Consider the following 27,480-nt stretch of genomic DNA (forward strand, 5'->3'; position numbering starts at 1 on the left):
AAGAGCCCATGATTCACTGGGATTGTCTTTTTGGGAAACATCTACAGAACTATATTAGGTGTACATATATATGTGGCTGTGGATCCTATCTTTAGTAGCACAGACATATTAGTGTCTTCTTGGTATCTCTTCTGCCTGATGATAACATGAACCTGGTCCTTGGGGAGCAAGTTTTCAGTTGAGGCTGCTCTAAAAAGCTTAATCAGATTTAAAGCCAGGGGACCACAAGAAATCCTAATGTCATTACAAGATTTTTGTCAGTGACAAAATCTGACCTTTTGGTACCTCTCAGTTTGATGCTTCATGTTCAGAACATAAATCATTCCAGGCAGAGTATGGCTAACGCTGGCCCAAATGCACACAAAAGAAGATATGAAATCACATGAAAAGGTTGTTTGCCCTACTGTAACCAGAGATATTCCTCAAACATTGTACATGGGTTTTAAAGGATATAAAATGTAGGATCTTTTCCTCTAGTACAGTCAGGGGTCATTGCTAGTACAAGAAATCTGGATATCTGCTATCTTGTTTCACAAAAAGAGAGGACTGATTCTGTGTTTCCAACCACTTGCTTGAAGTTTATGAACAAAATTTTTTTCATCTTTTCATTTGGTGAAAGAAGTCAATGATTTCCACTGGAGGAAACACTGGGTTCCTTTTCTCATACCTTAGTGTGCAATATCCATACAAATAATGCCTTTCACGTGGGAACTGATGATTTGTTTCTTAAATCATAATTTCATTGTTCCAGTCATACAACACTTGAGGCAAATAGAGCATCTGCCAAGGGGCCACTGGACTGAGGAGTGTCACTGCATTAAAATAACCACAAACCAGAACAACTAACATGACCAAATAAATCAACCAGACTGCCAAACCCTGCCACAGCCACATGACAGCAGATACCAGTATGCTCACAGGCTTTTCTTTATATTTATGCGTCAGGTGAATAAGAAATGAACAAAATCCTCAGAGACAGGGAAATTTCAAGCTCCTCAATAAAGGCCAGTGATCGGGAGCTTGGGGGGCAGCTGTTTGGCTCTGCAGTTGCCTAATGCAAAGAAATCTTGGCATCTAATCAGGAGAATCCCCATTATTTTAGCCAGTAAATAACAATATATATTTTTTAAATTGTCCCCCTTGGTTGAAGATAATAATGTAAAAAATTTTTCTAATTTTTTTTTTTTTTTAAATAGAATGAAGTTTGGCCAAGTGGACTAAAAACAAGACTTGAAGCAAACTAGAGCAATGAGAACAGTTTCTCCTTAAAGAAAGCCAGGAAAGCCTTGTTACTGGAAAACCGCCGTCATATATGAACACTCAAAGTGATCTGAATACCCAGGTAATCTTAAATGACACTGATTTCTTTATTGGAAAAGATAAAGTAGATACTTGTTTCTGAGATGCCATTTCAGATCTGTGAAGAATGATGGCTTACCTTCCTGAAATTCCCACGCCTGGAAATCTCTTCCTCTCAGATTTGCAAATCTACTAAGACTAAAATGCAGTACTTGAATAAAAATATTCATCAAATCAAATTCAACAGCTTTCTTAATAAATATTCAAGATCCTTAACTAATATTCAGTAGTATTATTTCTCCATTTAGACTCAAATCACTTTAGTGGGAAATCTAACTGTGCCAGCCCAAACCTGTGCTCACATTCTTTCTTCAGTTCATCCTGATTGTTTTACAGCCAGAGGTTAATAGTCCACACAAACGGGCATCATTCATTTAAAAGGCCTCTGGCTGTTGTTGCGTGTCTATCTGAACTGCAAACACAAGAAATATCCTCAGTATTTTCTATCCACCATGGGTGGACAGAACTTGAGAGCATTAGGATAGGCTGACAGTGGAACTTCATTTTTATAATTTAGCTGGGATTGTGGTAGGTTGTACTATTTCTACAGATGATATTGCCCAGGCAGATGCTACCACAGCAAGACTCAAGGTATATACAGTCTTTGAGATGTTCCCTTTATGGATATTCTAGATGGTTCTAGGCAATTTACAACAGTCTAGACAAGTGAAGGGTTGAGTTTTTCAAGCACTGCCTTCATTTCATATATAATCACTATGGAAACAAATTGCAAAGTGATACACATAAACCATATAAAGTTGGTACAAAATTATTGCTTACAATTTATATTACTTGCTTCCATAAGAAATACTGATGAATAGATTACTGTAGAACTTGAAAAGGGCATTAAAAGGATCGATATTTTTTCTACCACAGTATGAAAGCCTTAGGCATGATCATGGAATCGGTTTGCACAGTAACAGTTCTCTTAGTGCTTGATTTTGGACTGCACTAACCTTTAAATCATTCTTGACAGGATTTTTCGTGGACACCGCTGTACTGCGACCTGCAGCACATCACAGCACCGTACTTTCTGCAGCACCCGAGGACCACCTAACCTGTCTCCTACAAATACTCCTGCATCCCCTTCAGGAATGATCCACCCTTAGCGCCTCGGGACAAGTTTGCGGGATTCAGCTACGGGCCCGCCGGCCTGCACTGTGTGTGAGCCCGCGGCTGAGCAGGGCCGAGGAGCCCACAGAGGCGCCTCCATCTGCTCCCCTCGCCTCAGGGCCTCTCCGTGAGCTGCTAGCGCTGCCCCTCATGACCAACGCTGCCCCGGCCCCGGGAGCGCAGGGGGACAGCCCGAGGTGTGTTTCGCCTGTCAGGGAGGAGGAGGAGGAGACGGGAGCCATTTCTGTGTGCGGATGGGGCGGATGGGGCAGACGCGCGGCCACCGGCCCCCGCCCGAGGAAGCCTCTTTCTCTTCTGTCACCCCCCGACTCCGGGGCTTTAAAAACAACCAGCACGGCGAGGAAAACGCGGCCACGAAAACAGGCTACTATGCAACCCCAGCCACTGCCGCAGGGCCGCTCGCTGTCCCCTCAGCCAAGCCGAGCCGACACCGCCATGACCCCCTCCCTCCCCGCGCTGCAGCAGAGGCCAGGCCGGGAAACCCCGTGCGCGCGGGGGGGAGGGGGAGGCAGAGGGAGGAAGGAGTGGGGCGCTGTGACGCACTCAATGGTGCAATATCCTTCCGCGCCCTGGAAAAAAAAGTAGTCCCATGTTCTACGTAACCTCGCAGACCCGAGAGGTTCATACACAACCTTCGGATTAACTCAGACAGTCGCGTGACGGGACTCTCTTAGGACAGAGGGCTTAATCCGGGGGGGTTCGTGCTTTTTTGGTTGTGGCATGAGATATATATCCATGCGCAGAGCAGAGAGCAACGAGTCCGGCAGCAGGGCGGGTATATAAGGCGGGCGCCGCGGAGGGCTTGCCTTTTCAGTTGAGGACAGAGCTGGTGGTCGGAACATGTCAGGGGGCTCCGCGGATTATAGCAGGTATGGCGGGGGCCTGGGCCCTTTCCTCATTTGGGGCCTTCGTGGATTATGTGGGGGCGGCCGGGGAGAGAGAAAAAGTCTAAAGAGAGGGAGTGGTGGGAGCTGGAGCGCTCTGGGGGAGGTAGGGCGCTGCGGTCAATCAGCCCTGCGCCCTGGCCCCTCCCGTTCTAGACGTTTCTGTCCCTGCGCTCCTCTTGCTCTCGGTTCAGCGACGGTTTAGCTCTAGTCCTCTGGGCTCGGTTTTCGTTACCGGCTTTTTTAGCAGTCTAGTCAGCCCTGAAAAGGACTTTATCGAAATAAATTCGTATACAGCTGAACTGTAGTTCAGATGCCTTTCTGTGGGGTTTTTTAATTGACGTTCTCTTGTCCCTCGTGCCGTCTGTTCGCCCCGGGTTTCGGGCCGCGCGGAGGGAGAGACCATTATATTTTTGGGGGGGGGGGGGAGGGGGAGGCCCCCCCGGGCGATCGCCCGGCGCCGTCCGCCCGCAGCGCCCGGTTTGCGCAATCCCAGGGGTGGAGCTCTCGCGAGAGTTCCCCGGCGGGGCGGGGCAGGGGGATCCGCAGCAGCGCCGGGAGCGCGCCCGCCCCCCCCCCGCGCGCTGCCGCGGGAGCGCGCGCTCGGTGCAGCCGTGCCCGCGGTATCGGGCCCGGCCCCGGGAGCTGGGGATGGGCTTTGGTGGTGCCCAAGCCACTGAGGGAGAGGGGTAGGAGTTTGCCCATTGGTAGAAGCTCAGAGCAACTGCTGGAATAATCTGTCACGGGTCCCGCCGCTTTCGCAGCCGGGGTGTCAGCTCGCCTTCTGCGTGGTGGTTGCTGCTGTGCTAACAGCGTGTTCTCTTTCATGGCAGAGACCATGGCGGCCCAGAGGGAATGGAGCCCGATGGTGTCATCGAGGTGAGCACTTACTAACTGACCTGAGAATTTATACACTGGTGGCCACGGGTACTGAATTTATTATTTTCTATGCTTTCTTCATTACAGAGCAATTGGAATGAGATTGTTGACAATTTCGATGATATGAATTTAAAAGAATCCCTTCTGAGGGGCATTTATGCTTATGGTTTTGAGAAGCCTTCAGCTATTCAGCAGAGAGCTATTATTCCATGCATCAAAGGTATGCAATCGATTCATTAATATCAACATCGGATAGTTAGGAAAGTATTGTAAATGCATATGTTGTTTTATTAGTATGTAGTTATAGCTATTTTTAATCGTCATTGGAAAAGTGATATGATGGTACACCATCTTTCGGGACTGACCTGAAATGGAGAGAACTCTTTAGTACTGATCACTTACTTCAAGGGGAATTAAATAAAACTAACATAAATGACCCGTGTGGGAGCAGTAAATGTGTATCCTACTTTTTTTAGGGTATGATGTGATTGCTCAAGCTCAGTCAGGTACTGGCAAGACAGCCACATTTGCTATTTCCATCCTGCAGCAGTTGGAGATTGATCTCAAGGAGTCCCAGGCACTAGTATTGGCCCCTACCAGAGAACTGGCTCAACAGGTATTGATAGTGTAGTTTAAAAAAAACAAACCAAAAAAACCTTGTGTGTTGCATAGGTTTCAGGTTTCACAACTGTGAGACAACATTACCAGATTTCTGTAACGAAGGGGCTGTAATTAATATCTATTCAGAACCCTTCTTGTGTGAAGTAATGGAGGATACAAACTGGCTTCTGTCCCACAAGTTCTCTGCCTCCTTGAGGAGCTGAGTTGATGCACATGGAGGGTGTGCTGGGGCAGGGGTGCAGGAGCCAGCTGCTGTGCTGTGTGTAAAGCAGAGGGAGCGTCTTCAGAATAGCAAAATTACTAAAGCACAGTTCTGATTGGAAACAAAAAAATTACTTGTTTGAAAGTTATTTAAACTTGAGTGCAGTTGTGCAACATGAAAATTGCAGTGCACATTTGGTTACTTAAATGGTTTTGTATCTTTGTATGCTTTCCTGACAACATAATTGCATGTCTCTTTCACCTTCAAGGCTTGGTATTCTGTTATGCTAAGTGGGTGTGTGGCAACAAAACTTAAGTAACACTTGAATTTTTAAGATAAATGTATCAGGAATGTGGGGTCTTAAAGTGCAATGTAGAACCAACCTTAAAGTAAAAAACTTACTGTCACTTTCAACTAGAATATACGGAATAGCCATTGGTATGTGACAGTTCTTCAAGGTAAAGTTAAACATGCTAAATCAGAAAAAAAGAATCCAAAAAATCAATGGAATAAGAGCCTTTGATCAGAATGTTATGCCTTTGTTCTACTCTAAAGCTGTTGTTGAGGGTGAGGCTTGTTTCGAAACCTGGCTTATAGTGGTGCCCTTGGAGTGTTCACAGAAGATTGTCCAAATGCTTACCGTGCATGCCTGAGCAGCTGAGAGCTTGAGCTCACTTCTGGTGGCCCTGCTTTCAGCTTAGGAATTGTCTCATGGCAGTCACTCAATCAGCAAGTCCAACCAGTAAGGACACAAATATTACTTAAGTGCCCCTCTGCCTTGTGGTTCCTAGTGAGCAACTTGAATTATGTGAAGTTGGGCAAAGTCATTTTAGCAGCTCTCAGTTCCAAGAGCTGCATAGTCCTCAGTTGGTATCTTGGCTTCCAGAGTCCATAAAAGCCAGTGATAATGGGGCTTAAGTTTTACTGTCCTACGAACTACTAATGGAAAGTTCTATTTTAGATTCAGAAGGTAATCCTGGCCCTTGGAGACTACATGGGAGCAACATGCCACGCTTGTATTGGCGGTACAAATGTGCGCAATGAAATGCAGAAACTCCAGGCTGAGGCTCCTCACATCGTGGTGGGAACTCCAGGGCGTGTGTTCGATATGTTAAACAGGCGATATCTTTGTAAGTATCAATCTCATTGTGCTCTTGCTAGTAAATTCCCTGGAGGCCTCATACCCACTAAGAGCTTTAGTGTGTTTGTTGTCACTGTAGAGAGTTGTGCTGGAAAGCTTAGTACTAAAGGAGCATGATGTTTGTAAAGGATTGTGTGTTTCTGAAACTTCATGAGATGCTGCTCTTTTTCCAATAGCACCGAAATGGATCAAAATGTTTGTTTTGGATGAAGCTGATGAAATGTTGAGCCGTGGATTTAAGGATCAAATTTATGAGATCTTTCAAAAACTAAGCACAAACATCCAGGTAAAAAGCTTTTACGTGGTTAAAGTGATGGATGCAGATTTGGTTATAGCGTGGCTGATAACTGAATAGTACAAATGAAAACTATTGTACAGGGTATGTGCTAACACACAATAATATATTCTAGGTTGTATTGCTGTCAGCTACAATGCCAATGGATGTGTTGGAAGTGACCAAAAAGTTCATGAGAGATCCCATCCGTATTCTGGTGAAGAAGGAAGAACTGACTCTGGAGGGTATCAAGCAGTTCTACATTAATGTTGAGAGAGAGGTTGGTATTGGTTGTAATTGCTCTGGTAGTAGGAGTTATCTTACCTTCTTGTTAAAGCACTGTACTAAAATTGCAGAAACCAAGGCTGAGCTTTGGTTTCTGCAATAATGCTAGTAGAGTAAATGCAAGAAGAAGAAAAACTATGCACTAGATCAAAAAGGACTAGGGTGGACCTCTTTCTTAATGTCCAGTGTCCTGTGTCTGAAGATTTGGTGCAACAATTGATGGAAAAACTTGACTTTGTTTCCAGGTTATACTGAATATAATAGCGTGCAAGAGCATGCTTAATTGGTTATTGTATTTGAGGTTTTTTTATTCCTTGTTCTTATGTACTGAGCTGTCTGTGTCATGGTGCATTTCCTGATCTTTGTTTTGCTCAGGAATGGAAGCTGGATACTCTCTGTGATCTGTATGAGACACTGACCATTACACAGGCTGTTATTTTCCTGAATACAAGGAGAAAAGTAGACTGGCTTACGGAGAAAATGCATGCCAGGGACTTCACAGTCTCAGCTCTGGTAAGAATTCTTACTTCCAATCACTTCTGAAATGCCCTGTATTTACTGGAAAAGAAATGGTGATGAGGAGATACCAGTGAGAAGCAGGAAAGTTATAATATAGCTGTGCAGTGCTGTATTATCGTTCCCCCTGCTTAAAGTAAAGTGCTTCCTTTCTATCCCTACCTGCTTCGTTCCCACAGCAGGTAGGGACGCTGGGTTTCATACATACCTTTGTTCTTTAAGGGACATCCTGGTTTGGAGCATTGGCGCTGTACTAATTGCAACTTTTTGTTTTAATTCTCCAGCATGGTGACATGGACCAGAAGGAACGGGATGTTATCATGAGAGAGTTTAGATCAGGGTCCAGCCGTGTCCTGATCACTACTGACTTGCTGGTGAGCATTGTCTTACATTGAACATGCTCCTGTTACAGCCTTGTCCCAAAAGCTTCATAATTCAGTGATGGTTTTTGTAACCTGAACTGTTGGGAGCTTTTTGGAAGAGCAAAGACCATGCATGCTCCACTGTGGACTGCACAGTTGTAGTTCACAACTAATGATGTGCTTGACAAAAGCCTGATACACATAAATTTGAAAAAAGCCCCTGACTGACATTAAAGACTTGGTGTTGCTTTGCAGGCTCGTGGCATTGATGTGCAGCAAGTGTCCCTGGTTATCAATTACGACCTGCCGACCAATCGTGAGAATTACATTCACAGGTCAGTCGGCTCTGCCCCCCAGTCAGTCCCTGTGCTGTGCTGGATGTGGGCATTGGCACACACCCTCCTCACCTGATCCTGTAGTCCTCACCAAACCAGAGGTCTTGGCATCCATGCATAAACTGCTCAGAGCTAGCAGGGAATAAAACCACTTGCGCATTGGCTTTAAACAAAGCCTTGCCTTGCACAGCTGTGGTTCTGAAATGAGGGAGGAGCAGAATTTTTGAACACTTAAAGCAGTGGGAAAACTTAGTTGTGTAACAGGTTCAGTGATGGCTGATGAACCTTGGAGGTGTGGGTAAAATGCCAGTGACTGAACTGTCTTTTGTCATGTAGGCTGTGATGTACGAGTGTGACAGTGTTACTGGTGCAGCATCTTGACAGCAGGGTCAGCTTGATCTGGGGTTCTGGCTGATCTGGACTTGCTGCTGCTGCTCAGTGACAAGCCAGACCTTTCTACTTGAGAAAAAAAATTGTGTAGGGCTGCCTTCTCTCGCGCAGGTTTAGCTGTGTCCATGTTGTGTGTGCCATGCTTGCTCTTAGTGGCTTCTTAGTGGGATTCTTCTCTGTGGTGTGTGTCTCCTGGTAGCAGTTTATTTCCCTAGGTTTAGTTAACTGCTTCTAGTGACTGTCCCTAAATTAAGTAAACTGTGCTTTATTACTTGATGTAAAAAAATACAGGAGTCGATAGCAGCAGTTGATGACACAAGATGGTGCTCAGAAACGACGGCGTAATTTAGGACGTGGATTCGTAAGCGGCACAGTTTGAATAAAGAGCGAGTTGGTATTTATTTATTTATTTTGTCATGGTTATCCCCTAAGTTTTGTGAGCCCTTTCTGTGTATTTAGCTCTTGCTGGCAAGGTGCTCTATTGTGCAGTCTGTAGGAAGGTGGAGCCCATGGTGGATGTAAACTAAACCACATGCACTGGTGTGTCAGTAACTGATGTGGGCTTAGACAAAAATGTTGAACTTGGATTTTGCTCTCTAAAGAAAACCAACAAAAGCCTAAGTTTTCCCACTGGAAACAGTTAGGTTGAATTAAAATTCTGAAATTCAGTGTGCTGTTCCATGTTATTGGATGTAGTTGGATGAACTTAGTAACAGTCTGATGGTTAAAACAACAGCCTGTCCTCTGTGTGCTCTGTGCTTGGGAGTGGATGCATGAGGGGTGGGTGTGCAGTGTAACCAGAGGGGAGGGAGGGAGACTGACCCAGGACCTCAGAACACAGCACCGAGCATTAAATAAAGATCTTGCTTTGCAGCCAAAGAGTAACTGTGTGTGTCCTGCTGCCTGCCATGGGATGGACCTGCTGGCACCAGCTGCTGGTTTTTCCTGACCAGATGTGACTTGGGTGGCAGCTGGTCCTGTTAAGGCAGCATAGACTGGCCTGTGGCAGATGAGAGCAGCAGTTAATGAATGGATCTTGCAAACACATAAAGCAGATGGGAGAGGTTAACTTGGGTGTAAATGTGTTCTCTTTTTGTGCAGAATTGGCCGGGGTGGCCGTTTTGGCAGAAAAGGTGTGGCTATCAATTTTGTCACTGAAGAGGACAAGAGGATCCTGCGAGACATTGAGACTTTCTACAATACTACAGTGGAGGAGATGCCGATGAATGTGGCTGATCTCATTTAGTCCCCGGGATGAGGTGGTTGTGAATCCAGTGCTCGCTGTTGCTGAATAGGCGATTCACAACGCGCATTGTGCTTCTTTCTTCGGGGATATATTGAATCTTGTCTCAATGCTCATTACGGATCAGAAATACAGATTTTTGAAAAGAGAAGCGACTTTCTGTCGTGAGCTCTTGTGGGGAAAGCCATTGGCTTTGTCCACTTTAGGGTTAGACTGTTGGGGTTGGGTGGAAAGTCATGGGGTCTGTAAATTTTTTCTTTATTAGAAATTTATTTCCTAGTTCCATAGAAGTGGTTGTATTAGATGTTCTTTATCATTTAATAATTTACTTATGGACTAAAAGATATAAGTGCTGTATAAAGTCAGCCAATTATGTTAAACTAGCCTACCTTCCTTTATTGTATGTACTTACACCTCAGATTAAATTGGAAAGGCCTTTCAAAATCTCTAAACTTTTATAAGAGCATTAAAATTCATTTTTGTTTCATATGTATTTATTCAATAAAGTATTTAATTAGTGGTAAGTGTGATCTGGACCCTGTTGCTAAGCCCCAGCAAGCAAGCAATCATACTATTGTCTTAGTTAGGGTTAAACCCAGTAAAATTTGCCATATTGCACATGTCTTAATGAAGTTTGAATGTTCAATAAAATACTTCTATATTCACGTAAATTGTAAATAGTTGCTTCTTGGGTTGAGGGGAGGGTGACAGCAGCCTGCTCTGTTGCAGGATGGGAGCTCAAGGTGGCAACTGCTGCAGCCTTGTGTTTGTGCCCAGAGCTGCTGCACTTTGTCATTAACTGCAGGGTTGGTTCTGGACTACTACAGGGGTGAGCTTCAAGTGCCAGTGTGTCCCTGGGTGACACAGCTTTCTGGGGTGCTGGACCTGTGTCCTTAACACTGGAGCACCCTTTCATCAGAGCAGAAAATGGCTGACTTGAAAATTGGTGCTGGCTTGATGAAAAAGCTCTGCACTGCCTCATTTGTGCTTAATAGCTGTCCAAGGGCACCTTTCCCCCTTCCCCCCCCCAAAACCATTCAGGAAGGTGGGACAGGTGCTCAAAACACCATCTCTGAAGGGGTATGTCCCAAAGAATGCTCAGCCACTGGGAGCTGTGTTCATCCAGGTCACAGCTTCAGACTGGTTCGTGAGCAGGAATGGAGTGAGATGACAGGAAATCTAAGTGACATACTCAGAACATGACCTACCCTTTGCTGTAGTTTTTTCTTGGATAGCTTGAATGGAACAAAAGTTGAAACATGTTTACTAGTTAGGTGATTTTTGCCATGTGTAACCCTAAAGGATCAGACACAAGATGGTGGAGGCATGCACTGTGCTTCCTTAGGAGCTGGGTTCAGCCTGAAGCTGTGTTCTATGGGGATGTGATCGTTTTGCCAAGTCAGCCTATTCAAAGCCAATACAGGCTGAAAGGAATAACATATCCCTTCTGTCTCTGCTTGCAGCTGATAACAACGTGTATGGATATGCTCACTTTTGATACATTTGTTTCCAGGTTAAGTGCACAACAGTGAACTGCACAGTAGGAGCATCACTGACCCCTCTGCTCTTGACCCAGTGTAAAAAAATTGAATCAAATATTCCAGCCTGAGGTTTTCCAACTGCAGTGCAGTCCTTTTATTGCAAAAAACAGTACAAAAGCACACAGGTCCGTGCTCTGAGAGCCCCAGCCAGCCCTGGAACAAAGGGCTGCTGGAGGAGTCAGGTGTTCTGTGTGAGCTGCTGCATCACAAGGGCACAGAGACTCATCAGCTGCAAGAACTCATCAGCACCATCTGCCAGGCATTTGTCCACTTCCTGCAGACAGAACAGACAAAGGAAAACCCTCTAAAATGGCGATGCTCAAGGCAGCTGTGTCTTGGGGTACAGTGGAGAACAAGAAATTTGCCAGCTGTTAATCGGCACAGATTTCTGCAGCAGTCACCCCCCTCCCACCTGGGCTGGGAGCAATGAGCTCTCCAGTCTCCAGCTCATCTCCTACAGGAGGCCACCACATGACAGTTCCATACACAAAGGGATGTGGCACTGGCCCTCCAAGCCCCTGCCAGGAGCATCACTGCAGGACATCCACACCCCCTGCCTGGCTGCAGTGACTTCAGCGAAACCTCCACCACAGCTGGCTTTTCTTCTTCATCAAAATGGAGAAAGTTAGTGAACTTTTTCTTTTTGGAAAGGCGTATTTTATGCACCAGGACAAAAAACATGCATTTTGCAGCTTCTAACTGTTTTTTAAGTGCTGACTTATTCTCATATTAATTTTCCCTCCCACGTTATATTAAAAAAACCCAAAACAACCACACCCACAACTGTCTTGATCGAATCCACTAGAACAACATAATACAGATAATAATTCACTTAACTAGATTTCAATCCCTTTTCATGACATTTCTCAGGACAAAAGTTTACCTTCTACCAGGAAGCATTCAGAATTTAAAAAAAATCAAATCATCATGTACTTCTTGGGAAAGACTCTACAAACAAAAAGTAACCTGTGGAGATTAATGTGCTGTTTTTTTAAACTCAAGCTAGACTTACTGCAAGTTTCTCAACTATGGCAGATTTCTGCTTGTCGCTGTAATCTTCGCTCTCCACAACTGTGTCGTGAAGCTGGTTTACAAGCTGAGCAACAGCAAACCCCTCATTGATGAGATTCTGCACAGAAAGAGAGGAAAACAGAAGTAATTCAGCAGCAGAAACACCACAAACTGGAAAAACAATCTTGAAAAATTCTGAATGGAGAGACTGCACTGCACTTTAGTATGGAACTTGCACATTTTAGAGGACAATTCAGTAGTCTGTGTACAGCCCAGCCCAGCATCCTGCCTGACAGTGACCCAGTGTGAGCACCTCAGAAAGGCTGCACGAGCAAGGCAGGCACAGAGCAGTAGTTCTGTCCAAACATTCTTCCAGCTTCTGACAATTTAAATCTTGGATATTTTATGAGACATTTAAAACATTTAACAACCTCCACTGAACGTGCCCAATCCTATTCTAAAATTAGGAGGGCTTGGCATCCACAGCATCATGTGGCAGTTTCACAGCCATCACATTTTAAACGGCCACCTACTTATGATTTATTTTCTTCATCTGGTCATTGATAGTCTCAGGCATTGAGAGATCTATAAGGCCAAAGCTTTTTTAATAAAATAAAACCCATGGCAATTAAAGATAGCTTTGAAAAAAAACTCAGTAGTGCCCGATTACAGAAACATCAAGTATTGAGAACAGTGGTCAGTGAAGCCATTTAGGGAGAGAGAAGTTTATGAAAATAGAGTTTGTGCAACCTTATTTTTCTGTTCAGCCAAAGAACTCTACATGCCATCAGTTTAACCCAGGAGAAAGCCAGAGTCATATTGGTAGGGAAATTTATTTGCAACTTTGACAGCTCTGACTAAGAAGGGAAAGACTGGAGTCCTAACTGGTAAAAGAGACTTCCCAAATGTGCATCCAAACTGACTGAGGCCAAACATTCTTCAGCTGTAGCATGGGAACAAAGGTATTCACAGGCCGTGACTGAGAGAAATACCCGGGCTAAGCACTAAGAGAACTCTACTTTTGCCAGCGTTTCCAGTTTCTCAAAGGAACCACTCTGGCAGCCCAACAGCAGTTCATCAATTGTTTCTTTAGGGATGACCTGTAACAAGAAGTGACATTTCTTAATTTCAACTTTGTAAATTTAAAATCAGTGTTGATGCTTACAGTAACAGATACAAACTGTTCGTGGCAAAGGCCATTCCAGGATTTCATTCCTCTACACACCCAACCACTTCAAGCAAGTATATGAGACAGATTAAATAAATTTTAAAAGAGCTAGGCTGTGATATATATCCTATACTGGTGATATTAAAATAAAAATCATATCATGACAATAGACTGTCAAAGTCACTTTCCTAAATCCAACACACAGGTGCTTATTCAGGACACTGACTAAGAGGAGGACATACTTCAACAGTTAGATCAGCCAATGCTTTCTGAGCCATTCTATACCTAAACAACACAGCAAATCAGTTTCATTTCCAGTGACACACCAACAACATCCAAAAAAAGCCCAATGCAATGCATCAAGATCAGACAATAAATCAGAAGGAAAAAAGTTGACAGATGCCATTTTGTCACTCTGTGGAGGGAAGAGCTGCCCATTTCCCCCTTCACTCATTGTCATTCCTGTCGGTTGAGTGCCTGGACAGTTTGGTTTCAAAGCTTCTTTATTAATCTTTTGTACTAAGGTTACTCTGGTGTCACAGAACTTGTGTATGACCAAGAACTTCAAGTTTTTATGAAGATGTAAAATTGGGTTCCTTTGCTTTAAACAAGCATTATTCATTCAATAATGGAACTTCATGCTTCTCTTTCATATCATTACAGTCAATTACTGCCAGGTTTCAGATGTTTAATATCTATTCAGATATCAGCTGGTTTACAGATACCCAAAACTGAACAATCACTTCACTGTGAAAATTGTTTAATATTGTTCTGTAACACTCTGCATAGTAGCAATTGCCTCTGGTTTCATCAAAGTGAGAAGCTCCCAAACTCTACAGTTAGCTATAATGGCAGCACCCTCATGGGAAGTGTGTCCATCATTAAAGCCCATTTATTTTTCAGCTCCTCAACTCCTCATCTCACATTTCCTTCTTCAGGGGTGCTTTGTTGCTATAGGAACACCTTCACACAAGTTTTATTAAACACATTTTCTCTCAGGTTTCTCCTGTGCCTCTCAGTATTACCCATGTCATTCTAGAACAAACCACTGCTGTTTCATTAAAAAGCAGGACCCACACAGATCCTTGTCACTGTCACTGTGAACATTAAGCTGAAAATGAGCTGCTACTGGAAGTCATTTCCCTGTGGTGCTTCCAAACCAATATTGCAATGATCTATACATACACACACACATACAGAAAAGCACCAAAAAGATGTTCTAATCTACTCTCCCACAAAAGGAAACACATTTTGCATTTATGGGCAGACTACTTCAACTTTAGTTTGAATTATAAGACTGTTTTACAATTTTCCATGATTTACAGGAGAAGTTGCTAGAAACCTGCTATGTATTAAGTGTACAGAATCAGGTGGATAGTGTATCATTACCATGCTGCAGTACTAGCGAGTATAAAACAATTTTTTAATCAAACTTTGAGCAATGGTAGATAGAGGTAGCAAAAATGCTTTTCAGAGTAATTACAGGAGAAACTGTAAGGCACAGCTTACCCCAGCAATTTCAGTGATTATCTTCTCTGTGATCTCCTTCCCACCCATTAGGCGAGTGGCACTTTGAAGAAAAGTAATTGCTTTTCTTAAGTCCCCATCTGACACTTTCACAAGGTAGGATACTGCCTGAAAAATAATGTCAGAAAACGCTAAGTTAAATGTTCACTGTTAATTAAAACCCAGTATACTTTTTCAGCAGTTATTTTAAAACATCAAGTAGTGCCTAAAGCAGATTGTCAGAGCCAAGCACAATACACAAGTTACAAAGCAACCTCTCTACTAACACAAATGTGTGCTGGCAGTTTCAGAAAGAAGCATGGTTTAATGCCAGTACACTCAGCAGAGAACAAAAAGCCCTACAGTTTGGCTTCAGTTTTCTCTGGTGGTGGACTTTTCTCTGGTTTTAGGATGACTTAAAATTCATCTCATCTATGGAAGGAGAATAAATGAGTTTATGTATTTTATTTCATACAGTTGAGCTGCCTGGAAAAGTATGCTGACTTGGCCTCTTTTGCTGCCATGCAATTATGCACTGGATTAAGCAGTAAATCATGGCAACACAAAGTTACCTCATTACTGATTTTCACATGTTCCTTCTCAGCAACATCCAACAGCCTCTGCTGTTGGATACTGTCTGACAAAGGCTTGAAGCGGAATTTGGAGCACCGAGATGTTAAAGGTTCAATTATTCTGAAAGAAAGGAAGGAGAGTGGTAAATAAATGTGTGGGTCAAGTTCTCACAGACAAAGCTATGAAGGCAGAAAAGGTTTAAAATACCTTCAGGTTTAAATAACCCTAAAAACTGCAACATTGTAAAAAAAGTGAGATCTAAGTATTGCTTCAGGCTTGCATGCACATGGTGACATCTCTATCAACTGAAAACTGTGAACATTAGGTATCAACTTTTAAGCAAGGGGAAAAAAAAAAAAAAAAAAGAGACTAAAGACCAGACAGCAAATCCAAACAAGCAACAAACTCCAGGTACCTGCTGATGTAGTTACAAATAAGACAGAAACGTGTTGTTTTAGATTCTTTTTCCATTGTGCGTCTTAAGGCTGCCTGGGCTGCTGAAGTCATAGAGTCTGCTTCATCCAGGATCACAATTTTAAAAGGAGGACACATTTTACCACTGAAAAATTAGAAATCTGTTATTCAGCAGACATACAATGAATAGACCAAGGAAAAAAAACCCAACAAAAAACATAAACAGAAAAATCACTGCAAATAGCAAGTAATATTTTACTTAAGCATGTATCCTTGATAAATAGAACAGATTCAGAGGTTCAATCTTTTTAAAAGTATTTTTAGATTAAAGACTAATACTTGTAATAATTGGGGGGGACTGAGTTGACTTGAGTCCTCTAAAATGCATGCTCTAAGCTTGTTCTTTTAACATCTCAGGTAGCTCTTCTTTTTACAGGCTTCCTGATTGCCTAAACTCCCAAGAATACTGCAACAGACTGATTTCAGTACATAAAATCATTCCTTGCCAGGCAGTCTTGGCATGCAGTTTCTTCTTCCTACTTTCCACAGTCCATACACATGGCTTGACCTGCACTGGGCTTCTCATCACCTAACACCACAATCCTTCTAGAAACCAACACCCATGTTGTAGAAATTCCTGCAGACTAGAAGGACTAGGGAAGTACCTTCCAACACAATTTACCCAAAGAATTTGCTTTATGCTAGTCAGACAACATCTGCAAAGGCAACAACATGTGACCAAACCCAGAAGTCTTGATCTTGCGGAGTTTTCCCTGTCTGCCTCCAAAGCTAACAGCGCCAGTAAAAATCCTCCTGGGTATTCAAACCCCAGTGTGAAATTCCATGAAGTAAAAGCTCAGCCAAAGCACTGTGTGTTGCCAGCTTCTGGGCAGTGCTGACCCATCATTTATATTAGAAACAAAAACAACCACATGCTTTGTCCTAAGCAGGAGGGGTTTGATCCAGCACTTACTCTGAACGGCTTCCAGATGCCGTTAGCTGAGCAAAAGCCTTCACTTTTTCCCGAATCACTTGTATCCCACGCTCATCAGAAGCATTTAACTCAAGGACTCTTTGCCGGAATAAATCAGGCCTGCAAAATTTTTATTACAACATGTTAGCTGCTAGCCCTTGTAATGATGTTATAAAATATAACAACAACCCTTCTGGCTGTTTTGAATGGCAGGGATTATTTTTATCAGCATTACTAAATAACATTGTTAAAAGACAGTTAAGTTGAGCTCATAAAATGTTAAGTATGAATTTCCATTAGCTATTTTTAGAATCTCCTCCCAGTCTACAGAAAACAATGAAGTATAAAACTGCATCAGTTAACCAGGAAAAAAAAAGGAGGAAGTTGGCTTTGTAAGTTCAGGGCACTGTATTATCTGCCTTTTTACTTATAGCCCGTGAACAAGGTGAAATAACAAGTGAAATGCCACAATACAGTCACTAGCAGTATTACCAGAATGAAATATGCATGAAGACATGCAGTATTTACCTGCAGTGCTATACTCCATTTAAAAAAACAAAAAACAAACCAACAATTAATACACTGGATTTTAAATCCCAGGAATTAAAATGGACTCACAATGTGGAGTTGTCTTCCTATTACTAAAGTAGACGTGGTTCTCTCCAAAAAAGAGTGAGTCAAAGATTAAAGATGACAAATGGGACGGGGGTGGTTTTAAATTCAGCATTACATTTGATCATAACATCAAACCACCTTCTCATCTGTTTTTTGCTTACAGATCACTGAGTTCACTACTCAAAAGCTCCCCAAGTGTTACAAGTGAGTTAATGAATACATGCTGAATTTTAGTCTGAGTCCCAATACTACTTTCCAGACACAATTCAATAGTGCATAACAGAGAGATTACAATTCAGACATTTTATGAAGCACTTTGAGATCTATGTGTAGCTAACAACTTTCTAAATAAACCATAAAAATTGGAATTCCTTTACAAAGTTCAGTAAGGCATACACAAGCCATATTCTTCCCATACTCTTTGTTAGGGGGTTACATGGCTGCTAATCTGAAGTCTATACTGATAACAGGAATCAGTGACTTGTGACAGGACAAATGAGGAAGAAATCTTATGTTAGAGCTGAATTAGAATATGAAGATATTCCTGAAGAAGTGCTGAGAACTACCTAAGAGCAGGCAGTGACCAGAGGCACTTCATCACATGATTAGGAGACATGTGGCAGCTGATTACACTGAAGCAACTTGATTCCAGCTTACCCAAACAGTTCTCTAGCAGCTGCTAAAATAGTGGAAGTCTTTCCAGTTCCAGGTGGGCCATAGAACAACAGATTAGGAAGCTGAAACAGCAAGGCACCGTTTGTAAGAAAAGCAAATAAAAAATCCACAAACAGGAAAACCTACTGACAATCTGAGCACCTAACAGAACAGAAACTAACTACTCCTCACAGTAAATAACATCAAGTCTTCCACTTCTAGGTCTCTAAAGGAGGACAAACAGTTGCTGCTTATAGCACAGCATGAACAAGTGTTATTGGTGGCATCATCCCATGTCCTATCAAAATGGATATTACAACATATATTTATTTTTATATATACACTCCAGGGCATGCCTGAGATCACTAAAGCCTACAGAACTTACTGTTCTGATTGCAGTGACACCCAAATTTATTCAAGAATGGCCTTAAACAGCCTGGATAATACCAGCAGCGCAGATGAAACCATCCTTTGCTTTCTCAGCTCCCCAGAGTGCCTTGTCCAGCCATGCTGAAGATTCTGTGCTGCCACCAACTGCACTGCAGTGAGCACAGGGCAGCTGTGAACGCTGGAGTGCAGCAAGGGCAGTGCAGGCACAGCCCAGCAGCAACCACGGGGACAGTCCCAACAACTCACTGCGCTGCGCAGCCCTGGCAAATTCCTACACCCATCCAAGGAGTTTTCAAAGGAGACCACTGGCATTTCTTAAAGAAATTAGGTTAATTGATCTTTGAAATAATTTAATTAATGGCCTCAGCATGAAAAACACGACTGCATTAAGGAAATATGCTGAGACAGGAAGATCAAAGCAGCACAGCAAAGACTGCAGTAATAATTATAGGATGACATTTAGCAGCACAAAGCAAAAAAAACCTCTCAGTTTGAGAATATAACTAAGTATCTGCTAGATACCTGAAATGCATTAGATGGAATAAAATACAAGCTGGTTTTGTTTTGTGTGTCAGAGGAGCAGTATAAGCCTGTGTAACATGGTGGTCCTAACTGTGCACTTTTAATATAGATGTAAATTTTTACTACTAACAGGTAATTAGCTGCACACAGTTCAGGTCATCCTTACACAAGGACGATGAATCCACACTGGAAAAATGACTAAAGGAGTGAAAAGCCTATCTTATGAGAAGCTCAGCAAAACAAAAGCTGAGAGGGAGTATGTTGCTCTCCATAAATACATCTGAGCAACACAAAGAACAAGGCTGGCATAAGCCAAATTTGTATAAGCCATGACTGAATTTTGGCTGAAATCAAGAAGCTTTCCAGTTGACACAGGAGTGATAGTTTTTTATATTACTATTTCAAGCAATCACTTTTATAAATTATCACTTTAAAACTGCTGTCTTTGACAACAGAGGATGTTCCACTTCTACATTCTTAAAACAAGAATCCAAAAGTTTCCTCCAACCAATAGCAAGGAGACAAACCTCTCAGTCTGACTTGATTTCTAGCCCTTAATAAGCATTCTATTTTTAAAGAGTCAACTAAAATTAGATTAGAGAATTCTATACTGAATATAGCACGTAATGCAGACAGAATGGGAACAGCAAAACCATCTAAAGAGCAGAGAAAAATGCAGGAGTACACATCCCATAACCAGAAAATTAAATAGAGACAATCAGTTTGGTAACAAACATCCCATTTTAACAACTAAGACAAGACACAGAGCGCAAACTGAACTGTGTAGGTACTCTAAAAGTAGAGATTAAATTCATTTATTTACTGGAAATCGATTGCAGATTGAAATTCTAAGTTTTGCCTTCTCTATCTGCCCATCAGTTGTTACTTGTTTCCCTAATTGCTAATAAGCAAACAGCATCCCCTACTAACATTAACTACTAATATTATCCCCCTCTATCTTTTATGACAGCTCCAGAGATGAAAAGTGTACTGAATGACAGCTGAAAATTCATCAGTCTCCATGCTAGGTTAGCACACTGCTAGGGTTGATGTTTGTGAGGAGATTCATCATTTCATGCCTCTGTGCTAATTCACACACTACGTGTCCTCAAAAAAAGCATAAGCAGGTAAAAAGTTTTAATTAGAATCTGTTTCCTAATTCCATTACACCCTGACTTTATCACTGTTTCTGTTTCAACCTCATTTAGGCTGGTTTCTCACTGAAGTATTTACACCACTTTTCACCAATCACAGCCTAATCCTTTATGTAACTGTGGCAGTATTTTTAAATAAACTGCAACCTGATCTGGTTATCCATTTTTCCATGCTTGCCAGGAGTAAGCAGGATACCTGCAGGCATCACTCTGCTCATGGGAAAGCTACCACATATAGTGCAGATCTCAGCTGCTTTTCCAGAAGTTTCAGTACAAGTGAAGATGTAAACTGCAATTATAATCCTATACTAACTCTCTTTTCAGTTGTTAAAGTATCATGAGGCAAATGAAAACTAAAGAACACTGTGACCGACCATTTTCAGTTTCTTTGTCAAAAAACAACAAATCAACAGTCCTGGCAGACAGAAATCAACTTCTCCAGTTCAAACCCCCTTGGACTCTGCTCTCCCCAGTTTATAATAGGTTGATGTGTGCTCTTACAGATGGAGGTGTACAACCTCTAGGGAGTTACAAGTCCTGTATTAGTTATAGGGAGTTACAAGTCCTGCTCCATTTAGCAGCTCCCAAATCAAGGCCCACAAATACAGGCCAATCGACAGAGGACTGACTCTCCATTTCCAACACCAGGGTTTAAATAAAGCACATTACTCAAACCTACAGCATTGTCACAGCTGCTTCTTTGATCTTACCAGATCTCCAAACTCAGTAAGAACCTCTGCACTAATGTGTCCTTACTGAAGTAAGTACCAGCCACTTCAGAGTTTAAATTACACTTTTGCCTCTTTGACAGAATGAGTCCTTTCAAGAAAATAATAAAAATGTTTAAATTTTTAAAAAAACAAAGTATTTTAAAGTACTTGCATGATTTTGTTTTCAAATGCCTTGCTGAGTTTGGGTAGCTATGGCAAAATACAGAGCCTCTAACCATAAGGAGAAGCTATAATTTGTCTTTTCAACTCAGGAGGCCGAAAGTCAACACAAGTGTACCAGGCTCAGAATCCAAGAAACACTGCTGATCCACAAGCTGTAGGGTTTTAAATAACTGTTGCTCAAAATAGAACTTCCCAACCCATCACCTAAGCAATGTTACACAACTGATATGTCCAGACAGAATAGATGGCAGCAGCTCATTTCTCCTTTGCTGTTAACAGTTCCTTCCTAATTACCTCAACTCTATAAATACTGTAATCCAGCAGCATTGCTGTTGAAACACAGATTTCTGGGGTACAACATTACCTGATAAGGTCACATTACAAGACCATTCTCAAAGCAAATTGAACATGGAGACAGGAACTAAGGAAAGAAAAGCAAATCTTTTGCAGTTGTGTTGCACCAGTTTGATATTGGTTTCATACACTCAAACAAGTAAGGTACTTCTACTTTTGCAAGCTTTGATTAAATTATTATTTCCAGAGAGAAACAGACTCATATTACTGCAGAGCAGACCAAACCTGCAGCCCATAAAAACAGAACCAGCTTTTGAAGCACAAGTGTGACCATCCTAGGTAAGGAGGAAAAAAGTCTCAGTATGCACAAAGGATGGAATTGTTCAGATTTGGAAAAAAAGCACAGCCATCTCTTGGTTATGTACTTTATTTCTCCTTTCAGCCCCTTCACCTCCACATCAGCTGCTATGGAAGAAATGACCATCATACATACCAAAAATTTACTAAATTTTTATCCAAAAGCAAATGCTAGAGTAAACAAATGCAACTGCAAATGCTCTGCTCATCTACACTCTTAGGTCACACAAGCCAACCCTGCAACTGCCATACTTAGCTTTTTAAAGCCAAAGAGACTTACTTGGAAACTTTAACCCAAAAAGTTTGGGAATCACTATCCAAGCATGAGACCTAGCACTTATAAATTAAATTTCCCTCATTAGCCAGAAGTTTGAATGTTTAGCAGTTGCACAGAAGCACTGATATATCACCAGAAATGTTTAGGAATGACTGGCAATCCAGACCTGTCTATGAAAGAAAAACTTCCTCCTCTTGTCTAAAAACATGAATGTAACAAGTACTAGTGGAATAGCAGTGTGGAGACAACAAAAGCTTTTCCAGGTTTGAAACTATTTACAAGAAGTTTACCATGTGAGCTTCCCCAGAAAAATTCCGAACTGCATCACGGAACTGACAACTTCACAGTGTTTAGAAGACTGGAAATATAAGAAGCTTTACACATACACCAGAACAGAATATATCACACAGAGTATATCACAAGGAAGTCACTAAGGTTTTTCATGAAATACCACTGGAAAAATGATCTTTGCTGAGTTGGAAAAGAGAAATTTTTGTTACCACTCAAGTGTCTGTCTAAAAAAGCTGATTAGGTAGATGTTGTCTTTACACTCACATCAGCACCCTCCAGAGACTTCTTCAGCACAGCTACAACTTCATCCTGGAAGGCAACTTCATCCACATTTTTGGGACGACTAAATAAAAAGACATTAAATACAATTTATTACCTAACAAAGTTTCATAGGAAAGCTGAAATTGAGAAAAACAACATTTCCCCTTCTGATTACATCAGTTACTGAAGAATTACAGTGAACTTTGTAGTTGAAATCAAAATCATAACAGGAAGTCTAGTATCTCTGGTCTGTATTACTGAAGTGATCTAATTCCTCAGGAAGCTGTCTTTTTCTGTGGTAAACACCTGTCCGAAGTGTTTTTAGAAGCAGAATTGCAGTATTTTACCACTTTGCAATAAAGGTTTCTCAAAACCCACAAAGCACTAAATGCACATATGCGCCAAAACACAGCGATGAAACAGCACTGCTTGACATGGCCAAGAGCTATTTTCTGCTCAGTACCAGCCACAAGGGCACTTACAGTAGCTCAAGGTCCTGGACTACCTCATAACAAGGCAAGTTACGCTGTTCTCCCTGGTGGGGACACCCACACCTGCGACCCCTTTTGCTACGCACCGACTACCTCTCTGCATCCCCCCAGAGCCAACCTCCCCTCTCACGGCCAGCGACCCCACTGCCCCAGAGCATCCCTTACTATTTCTCCACCCAGGGGATGGGTTTGGTCCTCTTGCCCTCCCCGCTGCTCCCGGCCGCGCTCTTTTCCTTGGCAGCGATGGGCTTGGTGCTGATAGAGGCCGGGCCCTTGAGGAAGGCCTGCATGGCTACGGCAGTGCCGGGCTGTGCCGGGCTGTGCCGGACCCTCCTCACAGCCCCGTCAACCTCGGGCCCCGCAGGCCCCGCCGGCCCTTCCCGCCAAGCCGCCCGCGCACGGGGGCGGGGCCGCTTCCGCCAGCCGGGAGCCAATCACAGAGCGCGGCGGCGCCGCGGAGGGGGCGGGCACTGACGTCACGCTGCGCGCGCTGGTGTACCTGAGGAGGCGGGGGTGGGGGGAGCGCGGAGCGGGCGGCTCCTCAGGGAGAGCGCGCCGCCGCCTCCTCTTCTTCCTCACTATTGCCCCTTTCCCAACGTGAAATAAAGAACAAAAAGACCCCCCCCCCTCCCCAAAAGAACAAGCGCTGTACGAGAGCAAGCGGAGGAGGAACCTCTCTGTGTGGTGGGACCTCTTGTGGCCCTGAGGCAGGGCCTGCTCCCTTCCCCCGATGGCTGAGGTGCCTCTGGAGGCTCTGGAAGCGCCCCCGGGTGAAGTGGAACCCAGGAGAGCCTGAGGCCGGCCAGGGCCTGTCCTGGGACAGACATTTTCACCTTTATGGACTGGAACCTGCTTCGGTCCTCGCTGCTGCCGTGCGAGCAGCTCCCCCAGGTGTGCAGGCTCAGGGTTATTGGTGCGGGAATGAAGTGACAGTGAATCCTTTTTTTCCCCCATTATTTCTAATGACATCCATCGCAGCAAAGCCGGGGGGAGGGGGGGGAAGGAGTGTGATTGATGTGACAGATCCCTTTAAATGATGAAAAAACATCCTGGTAGATGTGGCAGTCGTGATCAACGCCCACATTTCCATGTGCTGGGTGGCTGTAGCTTATCCTTCCGATTACACGCCAGCTTTGTGGATAAAAGATGGAAGTATTTCTGCTACCAGCAGCTGGGTATTGTGTGGCTGCAGATGTTCTGCTTTACTGTTTTCCCTTGGCTGCTCCTGGGCACAAGATGCAGACAGAGTGGCCTGGGAAGCTGCAGTAGTGATCCCCCAGAATAGAGCCTGTGGAAGTGAAGAGACTCGAAATGGTCTCTATGGCAACAGATGAACAGCCTTTGGAAAAGGAGATGTGGGAAAAAATGTACTCTGAAAAGACATAAATCTGTCAGTGAGTCAAACCTGTAATACTCGTCTGGGCAATTTTAAATAAGTTGTTTCCTCTCATCTGGCATTCTTCTACTGAAGAATGAAATCCAGATTGTAGCTTTAGCAAGAAATGCCCACACATATAATTGCTGAAGTTGTTTTGTTCTAGATGAAAATGCAATGTTTTTTTTTTTTCCGCTGTGATTATATTTGGTACTTCCAAGTCATGGTAACAAATGATTTCTGAAACCAGTTTCTTTCTTTGCTGTGTTTTTGAAGCTTTGTTCTATTTGTTGGTCTCTATTCAATCCATTCTCCTTAATGGGGTCACCTCAAATGTACCAAGCATTTTGTCAACTCTGTATGAGCCTGAGGTTCAATTCAGCAGTGGAATTTCCCTTCTGCTACTGAACTTCATAACACAACTTTTAGTTTCATTACCTTAAGAAAAGTTTAAAATTCCAGAAAGGAGTAATGAAGCCCAAGCTTCTCTCTCTTGCTCCCTGTTTTTTTCTCTCTCTCCCTCATATGTATAAGGACTGAAAATTATGCTTTCTCTATTCTGTTGAATTGCATTCACTCACCATCTTAAGGTCCAACAGATCAAACTCAGACAGTTACCATGTCCTCTCATTTGCTTCTCTCTAGCATTTTCCATGGGAAAGATTGTGTTTTACACCAGCCTAGTCAGTGCTCCTTGAGCTGACCTAAATGGGGACCCTTCCCAGTTGCTGTGGTTTAACCCCAGCCAGCAACTAAATCCAGGCAGTCCTCACTTACTTCTCCTGTCCCCCGATGGGATCAGGAGGAAAATCAGAAAAAAAAGTAAAACTTGTGGGTTGAGATAAGAACAATTTAATAATTGAAACAAAGTAAAATACAATAATAATACCAAATACAACAAGAAAAATAGCAATAATAATTGTAATGTAAAGGAGAGAGTGAGAAATAAAACCCCAGGCAAGTGATTCACACAAAGGTGACCAATGCCCAGCCTGTCCCTGAGCAGTGATCAGCCTGTCCTGGCCAACTCCCCCTGTTTATGCACTGGGCAAGACATTCTATGGTATGAAATATCCCTTTGGCCAGTTCAGGTCAGCTGTCCCAGCCATGCTCCTTCCCAGTTTTTTGTGCACCTCCTCGCTAGCAGAACATGGGACACTGTAAAGCCCTTGACTTAGGGGAGGCACTACTTGGATACAACCAAAGCACCAGTTTCATATCATCATTATTCTCACACTGAACCCAAAACAGAGCACTGTACCAGCTTCTAAGAAGAAAACCAACTCTGTCCCAGCTGAAACCAGGACACCAGTCTTATGTCAGCCATTTGCAGATGGACAGCCACAGAATGAGGTTTGAAGAACTCATCTGACAGAAAACCAATGTGTCAGGAGCTAGTGACAGTAGCAGAGCGGGAGAATTGATTAGGGTGAGGACATTTGCCTTTGTAAGTTACTCTGCCTGCTGCCCTGGAGACCTGCCCATGCCTCCATCAATCTCGACCTTCAGTCAGTTGACTTGAAAGCTTCCTAGGAGATCAGCTCAGGGTTTTTTATGATGCTGAAAGTGGACAAGTGGCTTCCTTAAAATAAACTACACGGAGTTCATAAAAGTAAGCTGGGCCTAAAAATTACAGAATCACTTCTGTTCAACAGCTTTGTCTAAAATCTAGGCTTTGTTTTAAAAGAGGAAAGAGTTGAAAGAAATGGATGCAATAAAAATAGGCATATGGATTTTTGTAAAAAATTAACAGCAAACATTTATCTCCTAACTTTTAGCACTGGAAGACTTCTGTCAGAATTATGTAAGCAACACAGAGCAGACTGGCACTGGCAGTTTTCACTGTCCAAGCTGCATAAACAAGAGAAGGTTCAAAGCAAGATGGCAAGGATGTTGAATGTATCAATGGACTTTTTTTTCCCCTAAAATATAATAACTAGGACAGCATTTGTCTCAGCTCAGCTCAGGTAACTGTGGGTTATGATCACTGTGTAAAAGAAGTCAGGGCTAAGGTGGATAATGAAAATAGGAAAGTACCCATTCCTTCTTAAGATGCAGGAATCAGAGGCCTGAAACTGAACTATCAAGCTTCAGATTTAAAATCAAAAGAACTAGTTTTTTTCACACAATGCATATTTAAATTGAAAATCTTGTTGCCAGCAAACTTTATGGTCATCAAAATTATAAGTAGATTAAAAAAATAGCTAGACAGATTCCTGAAGAAGTGGAGTATTAAATATTATCAGTCATATGCAGACTTAAGCTCAGAAAGTCCTTGCAATCTGCAGGGAAATACTGGAGAGGGATGATCTCTTTAAGTGGCCTGTTTCATGCACTCTTTCCTAAGAGTATATTAATGGTCCTGTTCACAGATGGGCCACTGCCCCAGCCTGTGTCAGGACAGTTGTTCTGGAGCAAAGAAAGTGAATGATTGATGGTGACAATCAATCAATTGGTGGTGACAAAAAGGTTTATGATGGGGAGGGAAGAGAGGGAGAGGAGCAGAGAACTTTGTTAAAACTAGTGTCGTGTCTTCAGTGGCCTCTTTTACTTCAGCATGGATTTTACAAGCAGCTGCACTCCTTTTCAAGTAGTTGAAACAGTGTCTGAGGCAAAGCAGGTCAGACTTTGCAGAGCTTAGGCAAGAGGCTAAGTGTGAGGGTAGAGCCTCAAGCGTTGCCACGGGAGCTGTGTGTGAAGAAAAGGTGTTCCTGCAAGTTTTGGCAGAGAAGCCCAGATTTGTCACAGGAGCTGACTGAGAGGCCTGTGGAAAGCTGAGAACAGCAGAGAAGCACTAGCACTGTGACCTTAAAAGCCAAGCAAAAGCACTGTTGGCTGAATTGTTCCAAATAGAATAAAAGTAAGAAAACTTAAAATATGGAATGCTATTTTCCTTTGCTATGTAACTGATATTCCAGAAAGGAAGCAGCACTCTGTGTGCCTTCTCTGTGTGTGAATAAAAGAGGTATCTGACTCACTTAGTAGAACAGTTTCTTCTGATGGAAATGTGCTGCAGATCTATGGTACTGCCATAGCCAGTCAGAAGTGGTCACAGTGTAATTACCTTTCTCAATTGTGCCAAAAGTGTTATAGTT

The 27,480-nt window shown here is 42.8% G+C and overlaps 2 protein-coding genes across 2 annotated transcripts; one reads left to right on the forward strand and one right to left on the reverse strand.

Moving 5' to 3' along the window:
* Window positions 1–3,257: 3,257 nt before the first annotated feature.
* On the forward strand, window positions 3,258–10,290 carry EIF4A2 (eukaryotic translation initiation factor 4A2). The gene is made up of 11 exons (XM_082288340.1): window positions 3,258–3,362; window positions 4,211–4,256; window positions 4,344–4,476; window positions 4,733–4,872; window positions 6,041–6,209; window positions 6,397–6,506; window positions 6,631–6,774; window positions 7,155–7,292; window positions 7,580–7,669; window positions 7,913–7,992; window positions 9,484–10,290. The coding sequence occupies exons 1-11, from the start codon at window positions 3,334–3,336 to the stop codon at window positions 9,626–9,628; spliced, it is 1,224 nt and encodes a 407-aa protein (XP_082144466.1). The 5' UTR covers window positions 3,258–3,333; the 3' UTR covers window positions 9,629–10,290.
* Window positions 10,291–11,231: 941 nt separating this feature from the next.
* On the reverse strand, window positions 11,232–23,397 carry RFC4 (replication factor C subunit 4). Its single transcript, XM_082288201.1, has 10 exons — window positions 23,176–23,397; window positions 22,523–22,601; window positions 18,084–18,163; window positions 16,812–16,931; window positions 15,840–15,983; window positions 15,424–15,544; window positions 14,855–14,980; window positions 13,197–13,277; window positions 12,179–12,295; window positions 11,232–11,440 (listed from the first exon to the last, which is right to left on the reverse strand). The coding sequence occupies exons 1-10, from the start codon at window positions 23,298–23,300 to the stop codon at window positions 11,345–11,347; spliced, it is 1,089 nt and encodes a 362-aa protein (XP_082144327.1). The 5' UTR covers window positions 23,301–23,397; the 3' UTR covers window positions 11,232–11,344.
* Window positions 23,398–27,480: the final 4,083 nt, after the last annotated feature.

The sequence above is a fragment of the Coloeus monedula genome (genome assembly GCF_965178545.1).
Source record: "Coloeus monedula genome assembly, chromosome: 10".
Taxonomy (NCBI): domain Eukaryota; kingdom Metazoa; phylum Chordata; class Aves; order Passeriformes; family Corvidae; genus Coloeus; species Coloeus monedula.

Coding starts and splice junctions, on each gene's coding strand:
- EIF4A2 (XM_082288340.1), top strand. CDS start 3,334: ATGTCAGGGGGCTCCGCGGATTATAGCAG. Junction 6,210..6,396: donor GTTAAACAGGCGATATCTTT/GTAAGTATCAAT, acceptor TTTTTCCAATAG/CACCGAAATGGATCAAAATG. Junction 6,775..7,154: donor ACATTAATGTTGAGAGAGAG/GTTGGTATTGGT, acceptor TGTTTTGCTCAG/GAATGGAAGCTGGATACTCT.
- RFC4 (XM_082288201.1), bottom strand. CDS start 23,300: ATGCAGGCCTTCCTCAAGGGCCCGGCCTCTATCAGCACCAAGCCCATC. Junction 15,984..16,811: donor GCATCTGGAAGCCGTTCAGA/GTAAGTGCTGGA, acceptor CTAATTTTTCAG/TGGTAAAATGTGTCCTCCTT. Junction 12,296..13,196: donor AACTGGAAACGCTGGCAAAA/GTAGAGTTCTCT, acceptor CTTTCTGTGCAG/AATCTCATCAATGAGGGGTT.